This window comes from Pseudorasbora parva, chromosome 17 (assembly GCF_024679245.1).
Source record: "Pseudorasbora parva isolate DD20220531a chromosome 17, ASM2467924v1, whole genome shotgun sequence".
NCBI lineage: Eukaryota > Metazoa > Chordata > Actinopteri > Cypriniformes > Gobionidae > Pseudorasbora > Pseudorasbora parva.
The window spans coordinates 11,026,733-11,048,206 of record NC_090188.1 but is presented as its reverse complement, the minus strand read 5'-3'; the positions used below and the strand labels follow the sequence as shown (position 1 = coordinate 11,048,206).

The following is a 21,474-nucleotide window of genomic DNA, read 5'->3' as shown; positions in this document are numbered from 1 at the left end:
TTAATAAAAGACAGATAAGCAAAAACAGCCGAACTCGGTTGGTGTACAATGGGCGGAGCTAAAGAAAGAGAGAGAGACTCACACTCACACACACACCTCCTGTTCGAACCGTCTTCTCTAAGTATGACTTGAACCCGGGTCTGCCGCATGAGAGTCGGATGCTCTAACAAGGAGACTAAAGGCTGCATGCTAGAGTGTCTCTTGAGATCAGAGGAGTGAGATTTACTTGCGACGAAACGACTAGCTGGCCTCTTTTAAACACACACAGTACATGCATGGCATTATCTCTCCCTGGATAACTTTTTTATTCATTATACATTTGTGTTGTTTCCATTATATGGACTTGCGTGCCGGTTACCAACAAAACACTTTGATGCAGTTTCGACTCGTGACCGGTAAAAAACAAACACACTTGAAGAAATCCATTACTGCTCAGAAAAAACAAATGGCATCCAATGTTTCCTTTACGCTGGGTTATTTGGGAAGCTGAACAAGGTTATCTTTCCCTCACAACCAGAAACACACTTCTTTAGTGACATTGTCGATGTTGTGGTCTAAAAACCAAGCGCGGTGGCACCTCCCGTAACCTGAACGAACCATGTTGATAGCGGCCGCGCTCTCGCATGCGCTCTTCCTGGAAAAATGCCCATGCAAGAAATTCCACCAATTTTGACGTAATACATGGCCATACTCGAAACAAATCTTTCTTAAACTTGTTAGAATCCTGAAGGAGTGTATTTGGCACAGACATACTCTGTCATACATCCAGCTCAATTTGTTGAACTCTTTAACTGTGTAAATAAGTCAGAATGCATTAAATAGCATTAGATCCTCCCTTTAAGCAGTTTTACTGATCGTGACATCAAATCTCCCACTGAAGCTAAGCAGGAATAAACCTGGTCAGTACCTGGATGGGAGACCAACTGGGAAAACCAGGGTGTTGCTGGTAGAGGTGTTAGTGAGGCCAGCAGGGGGCGCTCACCCTGTGGTCTGTGTGGTTCCTAACACCCTGTTATAGTGATGGGAACACTGTACTGTCAATGAGCACCGTCCTTCGGATGAGACGTTAAACCGAGGTCCAGACGTTAAACCCCGGTGTCCTGGCCAAATTCCCTCGATTGGCCCTTACCAATCATGGCCTCCTAATAATCCAAATCCACTGAATTGGTTCTATCACCCTCTCTCCTCTCCACCTATCGCTGGTGTGTGGTGAGCGCACTGGCACCGTTGTACTGTGGCTGCCGTCGCATGATCCAAGTGGATGCTACACACTGATGGTGGTTGAGGAGAGACCCCTGTCAAGAATGTAAAGTGCTTTGGGTGTACAGTAGTACATATGAAAGCGCTATATAAATGCCTCATTCATTCATTTATTCATTCATCTTCCTGTATACCTACAAAAATGACACAATGGACCAGGATATTGTAGATTCATCAGCATGTCTCATGCCTCATGCGTTTGGCAGTGAACCACATTCCGCTGCCTTTGTTTTAGAGAGCTAAAAATGATTCTCGGCCTATTGATCCGACGGCACATGAGTGATTGCAGTCACATGCCCTCTGCTATAATGCGGTGTGATTAGCACAGGCTGTTGATCAGTCATGTGGAGCAGTTTCTGCTAAGATAACCGTCCTGCTGTGAGCCCTGGATCCTTATGAACTGACCAGCTGTTCTGTGAGCAGCTTATGAATTAGTGGCACTTTTGATGCCAAAGAGGGAGGATTTCATTCGCTCCTCCCCATGTGTTGACCATTATAACAATATCATAATATTAGATAATATGCATTCACTGATAATCACACAAGCAAATGTGAAAATGACTTCAATCTGTTGTGCGTACAGTAGGTTCCAAAAAACTGAGACAAGTTTGCACTAGTAAAACTTCTCTTTGTTGGTGGTTTTCTAATTTAATGCAATACTTTCTTTTCATTACTTATTAAATAGTTTCAGCATAACAATTTCAGTAATTGGTTGAAATAGGTTTTAAAGAGTGGAAGTGGAAACATCTCATCCTGTGCAGAGGTCACATGAGCAGTCTCAGAAATGTGCTTGTTTCATTTTGATGTAGAAATAAGTCAGAATCTTTTTTTTATTATTCTATTTTTTGTATATATCATTACCATTCAAAGTTGATCGAGGCTGCATATTTTTAATAAAAATACAGTAAAAACAGTAATATTGTGAAATAATAATACAATTTTACCAGTTTTGATGCCTTGTGACTCCTTTAGGAATCATTCTTATATGCTGATTTGGTGCTTAAGAAACATTTATTATTATTATTAATGATGGAAAAAGTAACGCTGCTTAATATTTTTGTGGAAAGCATGACCCCCCAGAAAATGCTTTAATGCAAAGAAATTTGAAAAGAACAGCATTTATTGGAAATTTGAAATTAAATAAATATAAGTGTGCAAACCATAATAATGTTACAAAAGATTTATATTTCAAATAAATCTTTTGTAACATTATTATGGTTTGCACACTTATATTTATTTAATTTTAGTAATTGTTTTTAACTATTAATTTGATTTACCGGTTGTTTATAAAAAAAAAACACACAAAAACTTGAAGTTAGAATTTCCTGAAACGAGATATTCATTACCTTTATGTATTTGTCATGCTGCATGCATTTGTCTTTTAAGAAAACCATTTGCACTTGCAAACACGTCTTCATTGTTCAGTGCCAAACTGACTTGGTCTGATGCCGGTGGCCACTGTGACAATAGAGATGCAAAGCTTTACGTACACATCTCGGCCCTTGGCATGGTCACAAAAGAAACTTGCTGTCATGGTTGCAGCAGACGGTGGTAGATGTTGATCTGCCTTTATAAACAGATTTAGCATTTTCTCAGCATGGCATACGCTCTTTGTTCTCCTTCACATAATGCGTTTCATTATGGAGAATATTGGAACTGATTTGTAATTGGTGATTCAACTGCTTCTCATTTCCTAGTTCGCTGCGTGAGACTTGATGTTTTTGTAGTTCAATTAATATGCAGCAGTGTTTGTTACTGCTTAACGTTATTTCACCAAGTTGGATGTTCAACATTCCTATAAACTCCTATTAATCAGTCAGATTTCAGTGTTTGGATTAGACATTTTTTTATCAACATATTAATTGTTTACGTTTGCCATCTGATGATTATTGCACATAAAAAATGGATAGCATTTTCTTGATTTGGCATTGGCAACATCCAGGAGTTAAAGGCTTTATTTGTTTGTTAGTTGGTTGGTTTATACAGTCCACCATAGTATGATTTAAAAGTTTTGTTTACAACATAGTTAAAACAGTGAACACTTGAGGATAATTGTTGGATTTGCCAAAATGGGTGACATCAAAGTAGGGCTGTGAGATGAATCATATTTTCAATTATGAAAACAAGATAATCGAGGTAAAATTATTATTGTACCGCTGCCATGTTCTGTCCATTACTCCTTCCTTTCCTTTGCATTTTCCGTGCATTAATCTAAACTAAACAAAAGTATAAAAGGGTCGTTTGATCTTTTCTCTTTATTCCATTACAAATAGGAAATGAAATGATCAGATGGTGCTCCGTTGGACTTTTCTGACATCCTTTACGCTCCCCTGATGATGACCTCTGGCCTACTTTCTTTAAGAACTGAATTTCTATGGCTTGAATTTTAAAATATTGAATTTGATGATTTGTATTTCTTCTTCATCTGAAATCTTGAATCTGTATTTTCAAAAACTCAATATATTTTCAGTCTCTTAATTCAGAACAAAATTGAAAATACATGTCTATACAATTTCGACATAAAAACATTTCAGATGTGTTTAATTTCAAAGGCTCTATATTCAACATTTAAAAATTCAAATTCAGAACTATGTAAAATGCAACATAATATTTTGTTACAATTTTGTTAGATTACACTTGTCAATAATTCAGATTTATACAATTCAAATTCAGATAATTTTGTCATATTTCTAGCTCCATATCTCTCTAAGAAACTTTCAATTTAATCAGAAATTGTTTAAACAGTCAATAAGTGGATACTGCTTGCAGGAATATAGCTGGAATTGCCCTTTCTTCAGTTTTAGACGCTGAGCGAAGCTTGCTTGATATTGTCCCGGGTTAGAAAAACTGTCCGCGGTGAAATGGGCCGAGCAAACAAACGATTGTGAATTCAATTAATGTGGTCCGATTATATCGAATCCGATTATAATAGCCATCAACCATGACTGTTGACTTTTTTTATCTGTGGGAAGAGTATAAGTCCTCACGTCCCCTGCACAGCCTGGAACATGACATTTGTGTCCATGAGAGCTGCCATTTTCCCTATCCTCGAGTGTCACTTGTTTACCTGCAGAAATCCTGATGATTCGGCTGCAAGTTCCACTTGACATTGAATATGGGCTGACCTATGGAAAAGTTGGGGGCGTACATATTAATGATCCCAGCGATTGCGTCACAGTTGGTGTTATGTTGAGATTTGCCTATTTTTCCATGATGCACAAGATTTACATATGACGGAGGAGTCAATGGTGTTTGTACTCTTATTATTTCACTATGGCAAGGTTAATTCAATTTTTCATTTTAGGGCACCTTTAAATGTTTATCGTATTTATTTTGTTTCTCTTTTTTCTCACTCTGTCAGATTTGGATTAGTGGTTCTTTCCATCATGCCGGTGCTGGTGGACAGACTTCAGCATCAGAGAGTGTGAGCTCCACTGAACTGCGGGGATGAACATGCCATTGCACCAAATCTCTGTCATCCCTCGTGATGTCACTTCCTCCCGGGTGTCCAGCAGCGGGAAGGTAAAGGAAAAGGACAAACAGGTTTGTCTTCCACCCTGATAGACATAGAAAAACAGGCGGCACTATAATCTGTGACCCTGGTTATACCTTTATCCTAGTTGTGGCTGAAAGACAGTATCCTGTTTTTACAGTTCTGAACATTTTGTGTGACCTCTCAGGACTTAATGTGGAAAAGAATGGAGTTTAGAGATAAACCTTATACACACATATTCCTCCTTCTGGGTTTTGATTGTTCCTCTGTCGTTCTGAGAACTCAACCTTAAGTAATGTTCATATTATGCTTTTGTGGAACACCCCAAATTTAGTAAACTACTGACACAGATTGCAATAAGAGAAGTATGCGAAGTAGAGGAAGCTGCACATACACGAGTGGGTGCTTGTGGGTGGGGTTGGTTTCCAGTAAGTGATGTAGATAGGAATGTTATATAAATGTGTGAAATGTTATTAGTAAGAAAAACTATAAAACAAAGTGCGATTGATATCTGGCTTTGTGTTTTGTTAGTTCTGCACCAACCAACACCAGTCCTAATTTGCACTGAAACCTAGGAATTATTTGGGATGATTCTTAGTGATCTTTCATATCGGGATGCACCAGAATTAAAATTATGGCTGATACTAATAAGCTGATAATCATTTTCGAAATAAATTCAACATAAATAAAAAAAATAAAACCAGTTGATTTAAAAGCTACAAATGATTCTAGTCATCACAATATTATAATGTACAGTATGAAAAATGGATATTCATTTTGAGATTTACCAAAGATTGCATTTAACAGTGTTAATTTATTAGAGTTCATTTTTTAAATTATTTTACTCTTTTTATTAGTTATTGTAGTTTTAGACTGGACTGGTTTGAGATGTTATCCAGCCTTGTGGCTCATGACGTTTATATTTCTGAAAGATATTTGGCACTAAGATGAATATTGAAGATTTATCGTGCTGAGAAGTCTGATTCATAAACACTTGGACCCAAAGGAATCTTAATATTTACCCTCATCAGTTTTCAGTTTGTGCATCTGTGCCAGCAACTCTTTAGCAGTGCTCTTTCGCCTTCTTCTAGACCAGCGTTCTGTTTGAGCAGAGCTGGACGGTGACACTAATGAGTGTTGTTTCATTGGTGGGTCATTGTTTGTTAGAGCCGGGCAGGAAACAGGAGACAGGCTGTTTCTTTTTCTTTGGCTAAATGGCCTCAAGTGACTTAGGTAGCAGGAAGTCTGTTAAATTCGAAATGCCACAGTGTCTATCATCATTCCCAGACTACTTTTTAAGAATATCTTATGCAAAGGCTCTGTAGGTTTGCATTTATAGCGTTCGGCAGTTGAGTCTGACCTAGCGACATTTTGATTCTTTTTTGTAATAGAGTTGGAGTCTTGCGTACTCTGTGTCTGTTCAGGTATTAGAGGGCTGGGGGGTGTATCTCCCCTATGGATATCCCCCAAGTTTCTGTCTGACTTGCAGTGGCACTTTGCCACCCAGTTATTATAAAATATATATATATATATATATATATATAAATTATATATATATATATATATATATATATAATTTTTTTTTTTTTTTTTTTTTTTTTTTTTTTTTAATTATTATTATTTTTTTTTTATGGAGCTGTATACTAAGGATGCTACTGTGGGCATTTAGGCAAGTGTTGTAGTATGACTATTATGACTAAGCCTATTAATATATATATGTGTGTGTGTGTGTGTGTGTGTGTGTGTGTGTCTTTACTGGCAGTGTATGTATGTATGTATGTATGTATGTATGTATGTATATATATATATATATATATATATATATATATATATATATATATATATATATATATATATATATATATATATATATAATGATCAGCATGTGACTGAAGACTGCAGTAATGATGCTGACAATTCAGCTTTAAATCACAGAAATAAATTGCATTTTAAAATATATTCAAATAGAAAAAAGCTACATTCAATTGTAAAAATATTTCAGAATAATACTATTTTTGCTGTATTTTGGATCAAATAAATGCAGTCTTGATGAGCAGAAGTCTTCTTTCAAAAGCATTGAAAAATGATGTTAATATACACTGTATAAATATTATATATATATAACATTTTTATGCTAGTATTATTTATATACTATCATAGTATTTATTATTTAGAATGAGCTTTTTTCATAGCCTGGTAATCTAGACGCACCTTATCGGCAGCAAATCTAATCTGCCGTGAGTGTCGTCTAGCAACTCTCAATACACTTCTGAGCTGTGAAAACCAAAATCTGGTCTGGCCAATCACATCGTATATAGAGTCGGTGGGCGGGGCTTAACATAATGAGGGCCGAGTTGCGCTTGCGTGCTTCTAGTTAACACAGAAGCTGGTGAACGGCAGTCTTTCGAATCAGCTTTTACCGCGACTCTGGAAGACTTGGAGTTAAGATTTTCTCTGAGAAAAGAACAAAGAACGGCACTGAAGTCATTCTTAAAAAGAGAAGATGTTTTCTGAGTTTTGCCGACCGGATACAGGGAAAGTTTAATCTTTCAACTAGCTCTGCTTCACCTTCGTTGTTCTGGTTGGTGTAGCGCTATCCTATCGCGTGCAGAGGGAGTTTGAAAGACAACCGTTTATCCCGCCCCTCAGATTGAGCCCTGTCAATGGTGAGTTTCCAGACCAAACATCTTGATGTGGGTCTGGCTTGTCAGGCTACTTTTTTTCAGTTTTCATCTTCGTCTTGTGCTTTTTTAATTTGTCTTAGTTTTTGTTATATATTAAATTATATTTATTATATATTTAAACTAAAATATTAGTTATTACTAGTTAGATTTAATTTCTTTTTAGTTTAGTTTAGTCATTTTAGAACAAAATTTAAGTTTAAGTTTAATAATAACAACACTGGTATATTTTATATTAAAATACTTAAGTATATTCTATATTTATTTTGAATAACAATTAGCATAAATTAGTACAACAAATAATGCCATTACAGTTTATGTATATACATTTCACAATGTAAAACAGGTTTAATTTTCTTTATGCTAAATGTATTTCCTATTTCTTTCTTTTGATTTTGGGCTGAAATATGATGGTCATGTTCGTGACAGGCTTCGTGAGACTCCCTATTTCAGTGCTGACACCCAGTGTAGTTTATGAGGCTCTTCTGATTGATGCTGACTGGTCCGATGCATAGAGACGGGTGATGGGCCATTAATATTATTCACCAAGACATGATAATCAAACCCTATGAGTTTAATGGCCACAAATCTTTCAAAGCTCCATCAGTGAATTATGCTGCATTTATATAGTATGACCCTTTTATGCATAAACTCAAAGTCTGTTTTTCACAAATTTTCTCAAAAATGTGTTGCCTAACATAAATGATGTTTCCCCTTCTTTCATTAATGATTTCCTAGAATTAAGCTTCACACTAAATCTCTTGGATTCTAGACAATTCTTTGCTCTTAACACCTAGAGTTTGTCTTTCATACAGACTGAAGAGTTGGCACCAGCCACTGTATCGTTTACCTCTCGCTCAGCATACAGATTAGCTGGGAGGCGTATCGCCATTAGGCGAAGAAAGCACAGCCCATCTGCCTGTTGCAGACAACTCCTCCTCTGTGTCTCAGTGGAATGAAACCCTCATTCCCACTGCTTTAGATTCAGCGCCAGCTGCCATTGCGGATGCAGTGCTATTGAATGATGCGAAATGAACAAATGTCAGAAATATCAGGTACATAAAGCACGCTGTTATTTCTTTGTTTTGTTTTGCTCGTAAAATCTGTTCAACCTCACATTGGTGTCATGTTGATCCTTTGAATTAAAAGGGTGTCTAAGACAGTCAGTGACTAGTAAATCTACCACCATCTTTCTGAAATGGATCTCAGGAGGCATTCGTATATCCCAATGCCTTAAGTGCACCATTAACAGGCCCAAATCTGCAGGCTGTTCTTCATTTCCCCTACTTTTATCGATAGGGAACAACACTCAAACTTTGACTTGACACTTAAAAGGGATAGTTCACCCGAACAGAAACTTTTTTTCATCATTCACTCAGCCTCAGTGCAGTAGGAATTTCTTTTTTTCTACTGAAGACAAAAGATGATCATTTAAAGAATGTGTTTTGGAGTCAATGGAGATAACTTTCATTGTATGGTGGGGGAAACAATTTCAAATGATTTCTAATTGTATTCAGCAGAATAAGGAAATTCAGAATTTGAGTACATATTTACTACAACATTTCAAAGCATCTGCACTAGCAATTAGACCATGTCACAGCACAGAATATTATTATTATATTAAGGTAGACTACTATTCAAAAGTTTGGTCGGTAAGGTGTTTTAATGTTTTAGAAGAAGTCTTTAATACTCACCAAGGCTGTATTTATTTGAGGAAAAATACAGTAAAACTTTGAAATATTATTACAATTTAAAATATTGTAATGTTTTTGAAAATGTAATTTATTACTGTGATGGTAAAGAATTTTCAGCATCACTCCAGTCTTAAGTGTTACATGATCCTTGAGAAATCATTCTAATTTGCTGCTCAAGAAACAGGTCTTACCTTTTTGATGATTAGAGAGTTCTTGTTTAACATACGTTGTTAATTAATATAATTCAGTACTTAAATATATAATTACACTGTAACAATGACACCTTAAAATAAAATGTAACCCACTTTATTTTAGTGCCCTTGTTACATGTTACACGTAGTTACTGTAGTAATAACTGTAAATATAATACTTACCCTAAAGTAATCCCCTTTCCTAAAACTAACCCTATAGTAAGTATATGTAGTTAATTAATATACATAAATTACACTATAACATGGTAAAAAACCTTAAAATAAAGTGTAACCAAAATGTCTTTCTAGGTGCGTACCATGGTAATACCATTGTAATTTTGTAATCACCTCAGAGTACCGTGATATTGCCATAGTACACAATCCCTGTATCATGATAGTGCCGCAGCAGGAGGTGTATGTGAAAACTGCACTAAAAGCATGAAACGGTTCTGAGCTTTGTGATCAAACTCTGACCTCTGGGCACAAGAACTTTTTGGAAGCTGTGTGCCGTACAGCATGAGGCTTTCATGAGCAGCTGCCGTGCGCAGTAATCTCTGGGAGTATGAGCCTTGTGCGAACTGACAGACGCGAACAGGAGGAGACAGAAATTGAACTGCCAATTTGGCATAAATACAAACAACTGTATTTATCTGTGAAAAATGTAAATTCGCCTGCTTTGCAAGTCTCAGTATTTAGAAAAAAACACTTCATAACCCGGAGGGCAGGGAAAATGGCCAAACGTTAACACTTGACCATATTGTCCAAATCTGTCTTCCCTAGAATGCTCTGGTTTGGAGAGGTTTGAGATGTTAATAATATGCTAATAAAGATAAGAGCCTCACAGCTCTGTAAAATAACATGAAGCCACCAGGATGCTTCGAGGGAAACGACAGGATTCTGAGGGAGCGACAGGATTTTAATGCCAGCGTTATCTTTGTAGGACGCTTTTAAGCTTCGTCAACACTCTAATCTCCTCGAGAGAGAGACCTAGGTGCTATGTGATTGCCAGAGCAACTTGTTTGTGTCAGTGTTTGACATTTGCCTTGATATCAGCATAACTCAGAATGTGGTGTTTAAGGAGTAAACTGTCAAATCTGGAATTTCTTTTGAATCAAGCGTTCTGCGTGCTTGACTGGAATGCTTATTTTCCGGCATCCAAAGTATAACAAAGCAGACATAATGAAGATAACTTTAAAAACGTACACATATTTCTCAAAGTTGTAAGATTATTGGAGAACATTTTATAAAAAAAATACCATTTCAGTCTTTCTACTTCAGAAATGTAATATTTAATGTAATGTTCTTGCTATTATTTTGTAATTAATTGTAAAATGAACTAGCAAATTCTGAATTAAATTAGTTTCTACACCGATATTTTTTCAAAGTATACAGGCTCCAGAACATGATTTGTACTCAATTTAAGCTTGTAGATCATTGTGTAAATATTGTAGGTATTGTGTAAAAACTATGTGTTCCCACCATGCACTGGGGCTTGAATAATTGTTTTATTTTTTAAATTAAATTAAATTTGGTTTTCCAGCTGTATTTGCACCGTTTTATCATTGCTTTTGTTGTTAAATTTAGTAACTTGCCATTTTGTGACATTTGGAGTTCATTTTCTACTCAAAATGACACATACTTCATACAAAAACGGTCTATCAAATGTTACCGTCATTGTGTATTGTGTAGCAAGTATTGAGGTCTCTGTACCCCTTTTCCACCAAAATTACCCAGCTGCAAGTTCAGAGCCAGTGCTAGTGCCAGTTTAGAGTTGGTTCGACTGACGAGCCTTCTAAGGTTAGGCTTTCCACAGGCTAGAGAGCCACCACAAAGTCAGGTCTTACCAGGTCTTTCTCAGCAAAGCTAGCGAGGAAGCGGGAAACACAGTTCAAGATGCATCAGCGCTGCGCAGACCGAAGAGCGATTCAAAAGCGTAAGGAGTCGTATGCCCTCGCTGCACTTTGATGTAATACACCGATCGGTCTGCGCAGCACCAATGCATGTCGAACAAGTCTTCCATCAACAGTGGCGAATTTCACATTACTATTAATGCACATAGCTTTACGATCCTACATCGGCATCAAAACACAGCGAATCCAACACATTCGTGCAGCTCGCCATGATTTGTATAGACAGAGATTACAATCGAGCAGCTGTTATCTCGATTAGTTGCTATTTCAAAAATGGCGATCACAAGTTTGTGTTCGTCTTGTTGGTTACGGTTACCCCGCCCCCAGCGCCTGACGCAAACGGTTTTTGCTTCTAGACCAGGAATGATTTGGTGCTACTTAAGAACCATTTTTCCTAGCTCGGAGCTGGTGCTTTGGGTGTAGAAAGACAAATAACCGATTTTAAACTAGGCTCTGACTCCGAACCAGCAACAGCACTGCCTTGGTGGTGTCTACACAATATCTATTGTATTATTTACTTAGATGTTGATTTAGTGTTATATTGTTTGAGTATATCTCATTATAAACAGAAGCTCGACCTTGCTTGACTGTACTTGCTTGACATGCAAGAGCAAACACCTCATTGGCTTTCATGAATTATCTGTAAAAAAACATTTATTTTTGAAGTTGAGATAGACAGGAAACTATTAGAAAAGGAATGAGTTTGTGAAAGATACAGATTGAACCTGTATTCAGTTAAACGAAGACTCTTTCACTCATAATTAATGAGCACTACCCACAATGCCATGGCTGTGTTAAAAAAAAGCGTTTATTTTTGACCATTTACAATCATTTAGAATGGATCAAAAGGAGGAACCCGAAGCATCATTGATTTTACCACACATCCCACACTGCTGTACCATTCCAGTCTCAGCTTGATTCGACGTGAGAGATTAAGATTATTGTAATCTAAGATGACCCACTTCTCATTTGGCAGCAACAGATTGAGAGCTCCTTCTCATCATTTTGAGGAAGCACTTATGATTGTTTCTGAGAGTGGCTCTGAGAGAAACTGACAAGCCGAGCGCACACTGCTGCAGGGGAAGCCTCTGGCCCTCATAGTTTACATCGTTCAGAAAATTTCAGAAAATTCCCCCACTTTCAACAGAGCCTCTGGGGGAACTCTTCAGACGCTACACACATGCTGTTTTAGATGAAACAGGTGGAGGTAGTGTTACAGAATATATATATTTTTAACCCAGGGAGCATTTGAACTGTGTAAACTGCTGTGGGAGGATGAAAGCAAATTTGGTGTGCTAATTATATTCAGTGATTTAGACGATGGTTTGTTGATTAGAAAATTAAACCAGCCGTCATGGAACTAAATGTGAGCCAAGTGCACAGTTACAATCTAAAAACTTTGACTATGATTTACAACATTTTTTCGGTGACACATTTTTACACAAAATCTTTTTTAAGGGGGGGGGGGGGGGGGGTGCTGTTTCATGCATACTGAGCTTTTTACACTGTTAAAGACTTGGATTCCCATCCTAAACATAGACAAAGTTTCAAAAACTAATGTTGGACGTTTGATGGAGTATTTCTGTCAAAAATACTCCTTCCGGTTTCTCACAAGTTTCGGAGAGTTTTTTGCGAGTATGGCTCGGCTTGACGTTAATAGAGTGTTAGGTCCTTGTATGGGCCGTACGGGCTCTTCTCCCGTTTGGGTGCGCGTGCGTGACTAGAGCGAGAGAGGAAATGCACTCCCATAAACACTCTCTCAAGCTGCAGATCCAGTCGTCCGTGAACACTTATGACGCGCCACGCTTCCCTTTATTCCTATGGGTGACATCAAGCGACTTCCACGCTCCAGCACAGCATTCTGGGAAGGCAGCGCTGCATTTGAACCGATTTGAACGCAGAAATGAAGGGAAGCTTCACAACATAGCGGATTTCCACGGTCACTGCTGTCAGGACTTCACCAAATCATACCAAAGAAGTGTGTTTTTGACGGAGTGGTCCCAGCGATAAAGGTTCGGTCCTGCTTTGGAAGCAGCCGGTGAGTAAAACTGCTTCAAATGTCTCTGCTGTTGGCTCGTCGCGTGAGTAAACATCAGTAAACGACACGATCGCCTGCTTCGTCATTCAAATGCGCTAACGGTTACTCCATTGTTGTTCTATGTATAACGTTACACTAGTCTGACGGGCAAAACCGTTTTGCTTGGTACTGCTAAGGTTTAGTCGCATACAATAATCCATAAACCGAATCATGCCCTCATAAACTGAGAGTAAACACACACAAATGTTGACAGGCCACTAAATACAGTACATACCTGTTGCTGTATCTCCTGTTCAATTTATTTCAGCCTGATTCTGGATCACATATTAGCTCAATTTGATCGATAGCATACATGGGTCGCTAGCATACATGGGTTTCTCCACGCTTGAGGACGTCACCGCTTTGTGTGCTCGTCATTCTTTAGCTCCGCCCACACGATACGCCTCCAGGCGCTCTGTTTTTTCCGGAAAGACTCGGTACAGCCTATATTTATTTTGTAAATATAATAAAACTAAAGACTTTTCGGAGATATGAAGGATGCAATACTACTCTATAGGTACTCAAGATTGACATGAGATTGACTGAAACTGAGTGCCCCCCCCCCCCCCCCCCTTAAATAAAATTTACAAGCAGTGAAACCATTATATTCACCATATGAAATGAGTAAATGTAAGTAATAAAATTAAGTTGATCTGAGTAACTGCATTTGGTACATTTACAAATAAAATTGAGTAGAAATGATTGGGGAGAAACAAATTTAAAAACAATATTTATAAGTAATGTTAACTTTTTATTTATGAGTAATATTAACTTTTATAGTATTAATATTAAAGGGGTGATGAATTATCAAACTTATCAAATCTTGCAAATCTTATCCAATCCTAGCTGTGGGTAATTACTTCTAAGTCTTCAGTGCGGCACGCCCATTGTTTTAACCATTGTTTTAACCCAAACCCAGTGTTTTGGAGAGAGCCTCAAAACCAGTGTAGAAAATAGCCTATTACTTATTAGTTAGGGTTAGCGACACATTATCCATTCGCTCGCGGGCCTACATCAGGAACAGCAACAGGCCCTGCTGGACATGAGGGATGATCAAGAACGGCGGTTCCAGTCCCTCATCAGTGTCCAGCAGGAGGGCCGTGAGCTTTTCCGGAGCCGGTTGGGCTGGGAGGTTCGGACCGGAGAACCAGCCGCCGCTGCAGCACCACCAGTGCATGTGCCACTGATGAAGATGGGACTCTCTGTGGTCGATAAAAATCCCAGGATGTCCATCGACAAAGAGTAGGGGTGTAACCCCGACATCCTGGCCAAATTTGCCCACTGGCCCCTGTCTAATATCTAATTAGAATCTAGATCTAATAATCCCTATATCCTGATTGGCTTCATCACTCTGTCTCGTCTCCACCAATCAGCTTGTGTGTGGTGAGCGTTCTGGCGCAATATGGCTGCCGTCGCATCATCTAGGTTGGTGCTGCACATTGGTGGTGGTTGAGGAGATTCCCCTATATTTATATTGTATAGCACGTTTTACAATACATAGTTTCAAAGCAGCTTTACAGAAAAATATATTTCTCTTGCTTCATCCGCCATCTTGTATTTTTTCAGTGTACTTATTTCTCTCTGTTTTGGAAAAGAAAATTCCTTACTAATACGTTTGAGCTCTGAATATTGTCATACTCTTTTTGGTAGGCGATTTGTTCATCCTTTGGGACAATTCTGACAAAAAAAACCCCTGTAATTACTTTAAAGTATTAGTACATAACATTCCCTCATGTTCCCAATATAATCACTTGAGATTTCTAGTGTTGAAAAATATAATTAAGTTGTAGTGAAGTATAGCCTCTTGGCTCCGAGCCTCTTGGCAGTGAATTAATACAACAAAATGACTTTACATTTCGGTTGTGTTAGGTTTATTACAGAAGTGGTAGTTTTGCCTTTCATTCATTGGGTGATATTCTTGCAACACTAAAAGTGAGAATTTTGTGAGATGATGCAAAGTATCTTTTATCATGTCTGAGAGGCAAAAGAAGGACTGCCAGTCGAAATCAAACCTATTCATTTTGTCTGTGTTGTCAGGCCCGATTGAGCTTGATGACATCACTGACTCAATCAGACAGCAGGGGTTTCTGAAATAAACCACATGTGCATTGTACCCTGTATATTTTGCTCAGGCATCCTCAAGAAATGAAGTGTGAAACTATCAATGTTGTTGTCAGCATGACTTGTCTGTGTTGTCCATCATTCTGTAGGTGAGTTGCTGCATTGCTGGTGTTTTTATTTCTTTCTCATACTCCCTCATGTCCTCGCTTTCTTTTATTACTCTTTTTCCTCCCTTATGTTCGTGGTGATGGGGCGGTTAAAGATGTGGGCTGAGATGCTAATACCCCCTAATTAAGCATAATTTTCTCTGTCTCCTGCTTTTTAACTCGTGTCCAGTGAGATCTAGAGTTGGCTCCTGCAACTCTGCCTCAGTCCTAGTATCATATAGCCAGATATTTGGCAAAAAGTCATTGTAGCAGCTCATTCTGGACAATGAACCAACCACTTAGACAGGAAGAGGCCACTTGACCATCATGTTATGCAGCCAACAATAGTTTGTTTTGTTGCTATGTGCCACAATTATCAGAAATTGACTATTTGAATTCATTGTACTTACATTTGAAATGCACTGATATTAAAGGGATAGTTCACCCAAAAATGAAAATGTAATGTTTATATGTTTATCTGCTTGCCCCCAGGGCATCCGAGATGTAGGTGTGTTTGTTTCTTCAGTAGAACACAAACCGTTGAGTTACTTCCCATTACTTTCGTTGAGTGAGGTTAAAGTCCCGGCTTCGACTGATCCGTGCTGGCCCAAAAGAGGAATCTCCTTATTGGACAGAAGTAATGGCGTTGGGAATACTAGATGAGATTCGTCTGATATGAGGTAAAAAAAAGTAAAAAATAAAAAAAAACCTAAATACTGTTTGGTTTCTCATAGAAAGTTATCGCTTCGTGTCTTAAGACATCAATGTGTTGCCACGAGCCACAGGGGTAAATATGGATTCATATGTCTGTGTGTTTTTTACTCTCATAGTGGCTCTCATAGAAATACAGCCCATTGAAATGCATTATACGGCAACGGTTGGAGTTAAAAATCTTTATTTGTGTTTTACTGAAGAAATAAACAGACCTACATCTTGGATACCCCTGGAGGTAAGCACATAAACATCAAATTTTCATTTTTGGGTGATCTATCCCTTTAAAATTCTCCTACTTTTGACTAAATTAAAAATAAATTGCTCAACTAGGAACTATCATTTTAATGCAAAAAATGTATGTCTCTGCGTTCATATTTGTACGTATTTAGTCTTAACCCTTTAGTTATATTGAAATATTTCATTTTAAAAAGTGCAATTTCAAGTTAATTTAGGCATCTTAATAACATTTTAATGTGCAGTTTGAAAATTAGTATTAATTTTGAGATTTTCTAAAGATTATATTAACAATGTTTGTATTTTTGAAGATTAAATTTTAAGTGAATGTTAGATGAGAACAAAGGTAATCTAAAAGATATATTTATAGTATAAAGTAGTATTCATTTGTAATAATTATATAATTACATTATTATCAAATTAATGCAATTTAAATATAAATATATAGAAACAAACTATAAAATGATATACTATGTGTGTATTTATATTAAATTGTAAAAAAATCATTATTATATTTTTATAATAACTTACATTTTATTTTACCATCATTCACATTACATTATTATATTATAATAAATAAGTATTTATTTCATTTAAATATTTAATGATTTAATCAGTAATAAGTATATCAGTATCGGCCGATAACCGTAACCGATAACCGCTTTACAGTGATAACAAAAAATAATGCTACAAAATTGGTTTATGCTGCACTCTGGAGAAAACACTGTCATCGTCCACCTTAGTTCAATTTTCATACAATGTGTAAATGCAGGCAGATCAGAAATATGGTTGAATATTTAGTGTCCCCAACTAAACCACAGGCGGTGGCAAGGAACCAAAACTTCATCAGGTGACAAAATGAACGAAAAAAGAAACCAGGCTCAGTGAGGGGGCCAGTTCTCCCCTATTCAATGAACGAACAGTGCATGATTAGGATTCAGGAAGCATTACAGGTCAGAAGTCAGATTGGCTCGAACCATTCAGAATATTTGTCCAGTTCCATCTGATAGAAGTTCGGAGTCATCACACCAGAGCCGGGTTTGTTGAGGATCAGTGTCACTGTCTGTCATGTCAATGATGCCTTGACGTGGGATAGTCTAGTTGACATACTATATACCAAATCATGCATCCCTTACTTCATTGCCAGATGAACTGATGAAAAATCCTGTTTCTTTTGTCTGTCAATCAGATTTCAATGAACTTCTTGCAGTCCTTGTGCTTGTTTTCAGAGGCTGAGACTAGCTCTGTCCTGGCCTAGCTGATGTCAGGATGCTAAGATAAGACAGCCAGTCCTGTACTATCTCTCAGAAGGAAAAGCCAGTCCTGGTCTATCTCTCGGGAGGAAACACATGCTGGAGCTCAGGCAACCCATCAGCTCTGGCTTTAAAAAAACAACAACAACAAAAAAAAGGCTTTTTGTGCTTTCTTTTCCACACTGGCTAAGGAAGCACAGTTTCATGGGCATCTCGGAGTGGCGCCTAATTAACAGTGACACGTTGATTGCCGTTTTTTTAGACTCCCACGACCCAGCTGATTTGCTCACTCTGAACTCAATTGCTGTGCTCCTGAACGCTTTTTAAGAGGGGCTCTGCCAAGACAAGGGAAGATGGAGACGCTTTTAGACGCCCCCCTGCTTCTCTGCCATCTTCAAACACTGGCCTCTGAGAGAGTGTGCCTCGGAGGTCCATCATTTTCCCAGCGTATAACTATCATTATTCTATCTAATTGAGACGATTAGGGTCGCTTTTAGAGCCTTGTATGCGTAAATGTTGCAGCAGCAACTGTTCACAGATACAGATAGCCCTCCTACTGAACAGTTATCTAACCTCACGGCAGAAAATACCTATTTTATTCTTCAACTTTTAATCTGTCCATAAAAATATGCTTAGATAATGACTTCTTGCCCATTCTCTCCATTAAGCTTGATCTTACGCCTTGAAGGACGGTTAGTTGTCATTAGCTGCCTACATGGCTGTACGTAGTTTCTCTGCACTGTTTTATCAAGAAACACTTTATTCTGTTAATGAACCAATCAGACTGTTCTTTGTTACTTTGAAACTCTTGTGAAATTAGGCCGCTGTTGTCTCATCAAGTCTGTGATGGAGAAAGGCTCCACAATGGTTGCTATTTATGCCCTCCGGACATGATGCTGGGTTAGAAAACAGGCTGGAAAATTATGGATGGCAGTCAAACTTTGATCTGTGCTCAGTTTGTGGATAGGCCTGTCGCGATAGTCGATAAATCAATTAATCGCACGAAAAAAAAAATGAGCTCTAATTTTTCCGGCCGCGATAATTGCCATTTGTATACTTTTTTGTTTTTCTCGTCTCTCTCTCGTTGACTGCGCGCACCCCGTCCGTTTGGGGAGGTGTTTATACTCGACGCGCACACCGGGTGCGGCGTCATGAGACGTCATTCTCGGTCAGTAGATTCGTCTGGAACTCGTGTCTGTTCGGTTGCGGAGCCACACGCAAAGTTAGGAAATTTGACGTGCACAACGGCAAGCGAAATGGGGTCTCGCGCACTCCGCGTCTACGTTATTTTTACCGCGCGTGCTCGAGCGGACGCGTCGTGTATAAACAAGGCTTAAAGCTACACTGAAGTTTGATAAACGCAAGTTAATTCTTCAGTTCAATCTTTGTGTGCTAAAAAGGCACATAAGTTCCTGTAGAGATAGCAATACACATTCTTCTTTTTTTGCCAAATAAATGAAAAGGATGTCATGTCTTGTCTTCTCTCTTGCTGTATCAAAATATCACTTTCCTCAGAGATGGTCAAGTTCAGTTTGTGCATGATTAGGCTATGATATAACAATTTTTTTTAATACTGTTTCCTAAATTGTGGATAATTAATATATCATATGCTGAAGTACATTTCTGGATTAAAAGAAAAAAAGCAACAAGAACCGTACAGAACGGAAAACCGTGACCCTTAAACCGTGATACAAACCGACCCGTGGGTTTTGTGAACCGTGCCGCCGCTAATATGCACCTAAAACACAATCATCCATTGCAGTTTTCATCCATTTAATTTATTGTTTTTGGTACTTATTTAAATGCATATTTTTAAATAGACTGAGAGTCCAAGCTTTTATTGTTTTTGGTTGTTTTTTTCATTTATTGTGGTTATTTAAAATGTTTTCCATTTTTAGTGTGAAATAGTCTTTAGAAATGAAAGTTTATTGATTGAAAAGGTGTACCTGCATTATTATGCCATTATCATTATTTTAGATGAAAATGGTCTTAGAACGACAATATTATCGTTTATCATAATAATTTCTTGGCCAATTTATCGTCCAGCAAAATTTGTTATCGTGACAGGCCTATCGTGTGGACACTTTTCAGTCTTTACTGTAGGATTTTTAAGCAGGAATGACTATGCCAACCTCAATTTAATATGCAAATAAAAGTAGAAAAAGTAGACCCATCACAATTCTGTATGCATGCGCTACCAGTCAAAAGTTTGGGGTCAGAATTTTTTTTTTTTTTTTTTTTAAAGAAATTAATACTTACATTCAGCAAGGATGCATTAAATTAATCAAAAGTGACAGTAAAACATTTATAATGTAATTAAATATTTCTATTTCAAATAAATGATGTTCTTTTGAATGTTCTACTTACCAAAGAATATTGAACAAAAATGTTTTCAACATTGATAGTAATGATAAAAATGTTTTGTAGCACCAAATCAGCATATTAGAATAATTTAAAAAAAAATCACAATATTACTGTAAATATTTACTTTTTAAATATGGTGATGACGAGGGAGTTTTCCTCAAGCTATATATTCTCATCTGTCATTCAATGATATTGTAGTATTCATTGTTTTTCTGGATCGGGACATTTAAAAACTTTTAACTTCTGTATGTTTCGGGAGGATGGCCTGTTGTCATGAAGAAAGAGGGAGTGGGAAGGTGGGTGAGAGAGATAAAGGGTGGATGATAGGGTGATAGAGATAAAGACAGAAATGAACAGAAGGCAGAAGGCAGACAGACATTAACAGCTTCAGACACATGAGCTACACTGACTTTGGTGGTTGCTGGGGTAACCATTTCCCAAGGTCGGACTGAGTAAAAAAGGGTGTGAATTTTTACCCCCTTGAAGTCAGCATGAAACGGCACCTTTTTTTACGCTTATTCTAACAAAGAGGATCGAAATTGTGAAAGCTAATTTAAAGGTACGCTGTAACTGTTTTATGTTCAAAATGAACAGCATTTATATAATGAGTAGCCTGACCGATATGGGTTTTTGGTGGCCGTTACAATATTATGGAGTAAAATGTTGATTATATTCTTCTCATCTGAAGGACGGTGCTCATTTACAGTACAGTGTCCCCATCACTATAACAGGGTGTTAGGAACCACACAGACCACAGGGTGAGCACCCCCTGCTGGCCTCACTAACACCTCTACCAACAGCAACCTGGTTTTCCCAGTTGGTCTATCATCCAGGTACTGACCAGGTTCATTCCTGCTTAGCTTCAATGGGAGAACAGTCTTGGGCTACAGGGTGATATGGCGGCTGGCTGGATATCTATCAAAGATTTTTTAGTTTACATTTTTTAACTGTCCATGTCCAGAAAGGGAATAAAAACATCACCAAAGTAGTCCATATGTGACATCAGCTAGTTAGTTAGAATCTCTTGAAGCATCAAAAATACATTTTGGTCCAAAAATTACAAAAACTGCAACTTTATTCAGCATTGTCTTCTCTTCCTGGTTTGTTTTCAGTCCTCAAACAAAGAACGGTTATGAATCAGCGGATTGATTCATGATTCGGATCACGTGTCAAACTGCCAAACTGCTGAAATCACGTGACATTGGCGATCCAAATCATGAATCAATATGGAAGAGAAGACAATGCTGAATAAAGTCGTAGTTTTTGTTATTTTTGGACCAAAATGTATTTTCGATGCTTCAAGAGATTCTAATTAACTAACTGATGTCTCATATGGACTACTTTGATGATGTTTTTAATACCTTTCTGGACATGGACAGTATAGTGTGCATACACT

The 21,474-nt window shown here is 37.7% G+C and overlaps 1 protein-coding gene across 6 annotated transcripts in view; it reads left to right on the top strand.

Annotated features, from left to right (window-relative positions):
* Nucleotides 1–21,474, top strand: part of marchf8 (membrane-associated ring finger (C3HC4) 8) — a 123,541-nt gene that overhangs the window by 27,071 nt on the left and 74,996 nt on the right. For 5 of the 6 annotated variants that reach the window (XM_067422529.1, XM_067422526.1, XM_067422525.1 and 2 more), the window contains exon 2: nt 4,622–4,803. In XM_067422529.1, the coding sequence (XP_067278630.1) occupies nt 4,708–4,803 (96 nt within the window). In that variant the 5' untranslated portion in view covers nt 4,622–4,707. The remainder of the gene's footprint in view (nt 1–4,621; nt 4,804–21,474) is intronic. The other variant, XM_067422527.1, reaches the window with a different exon arrangement.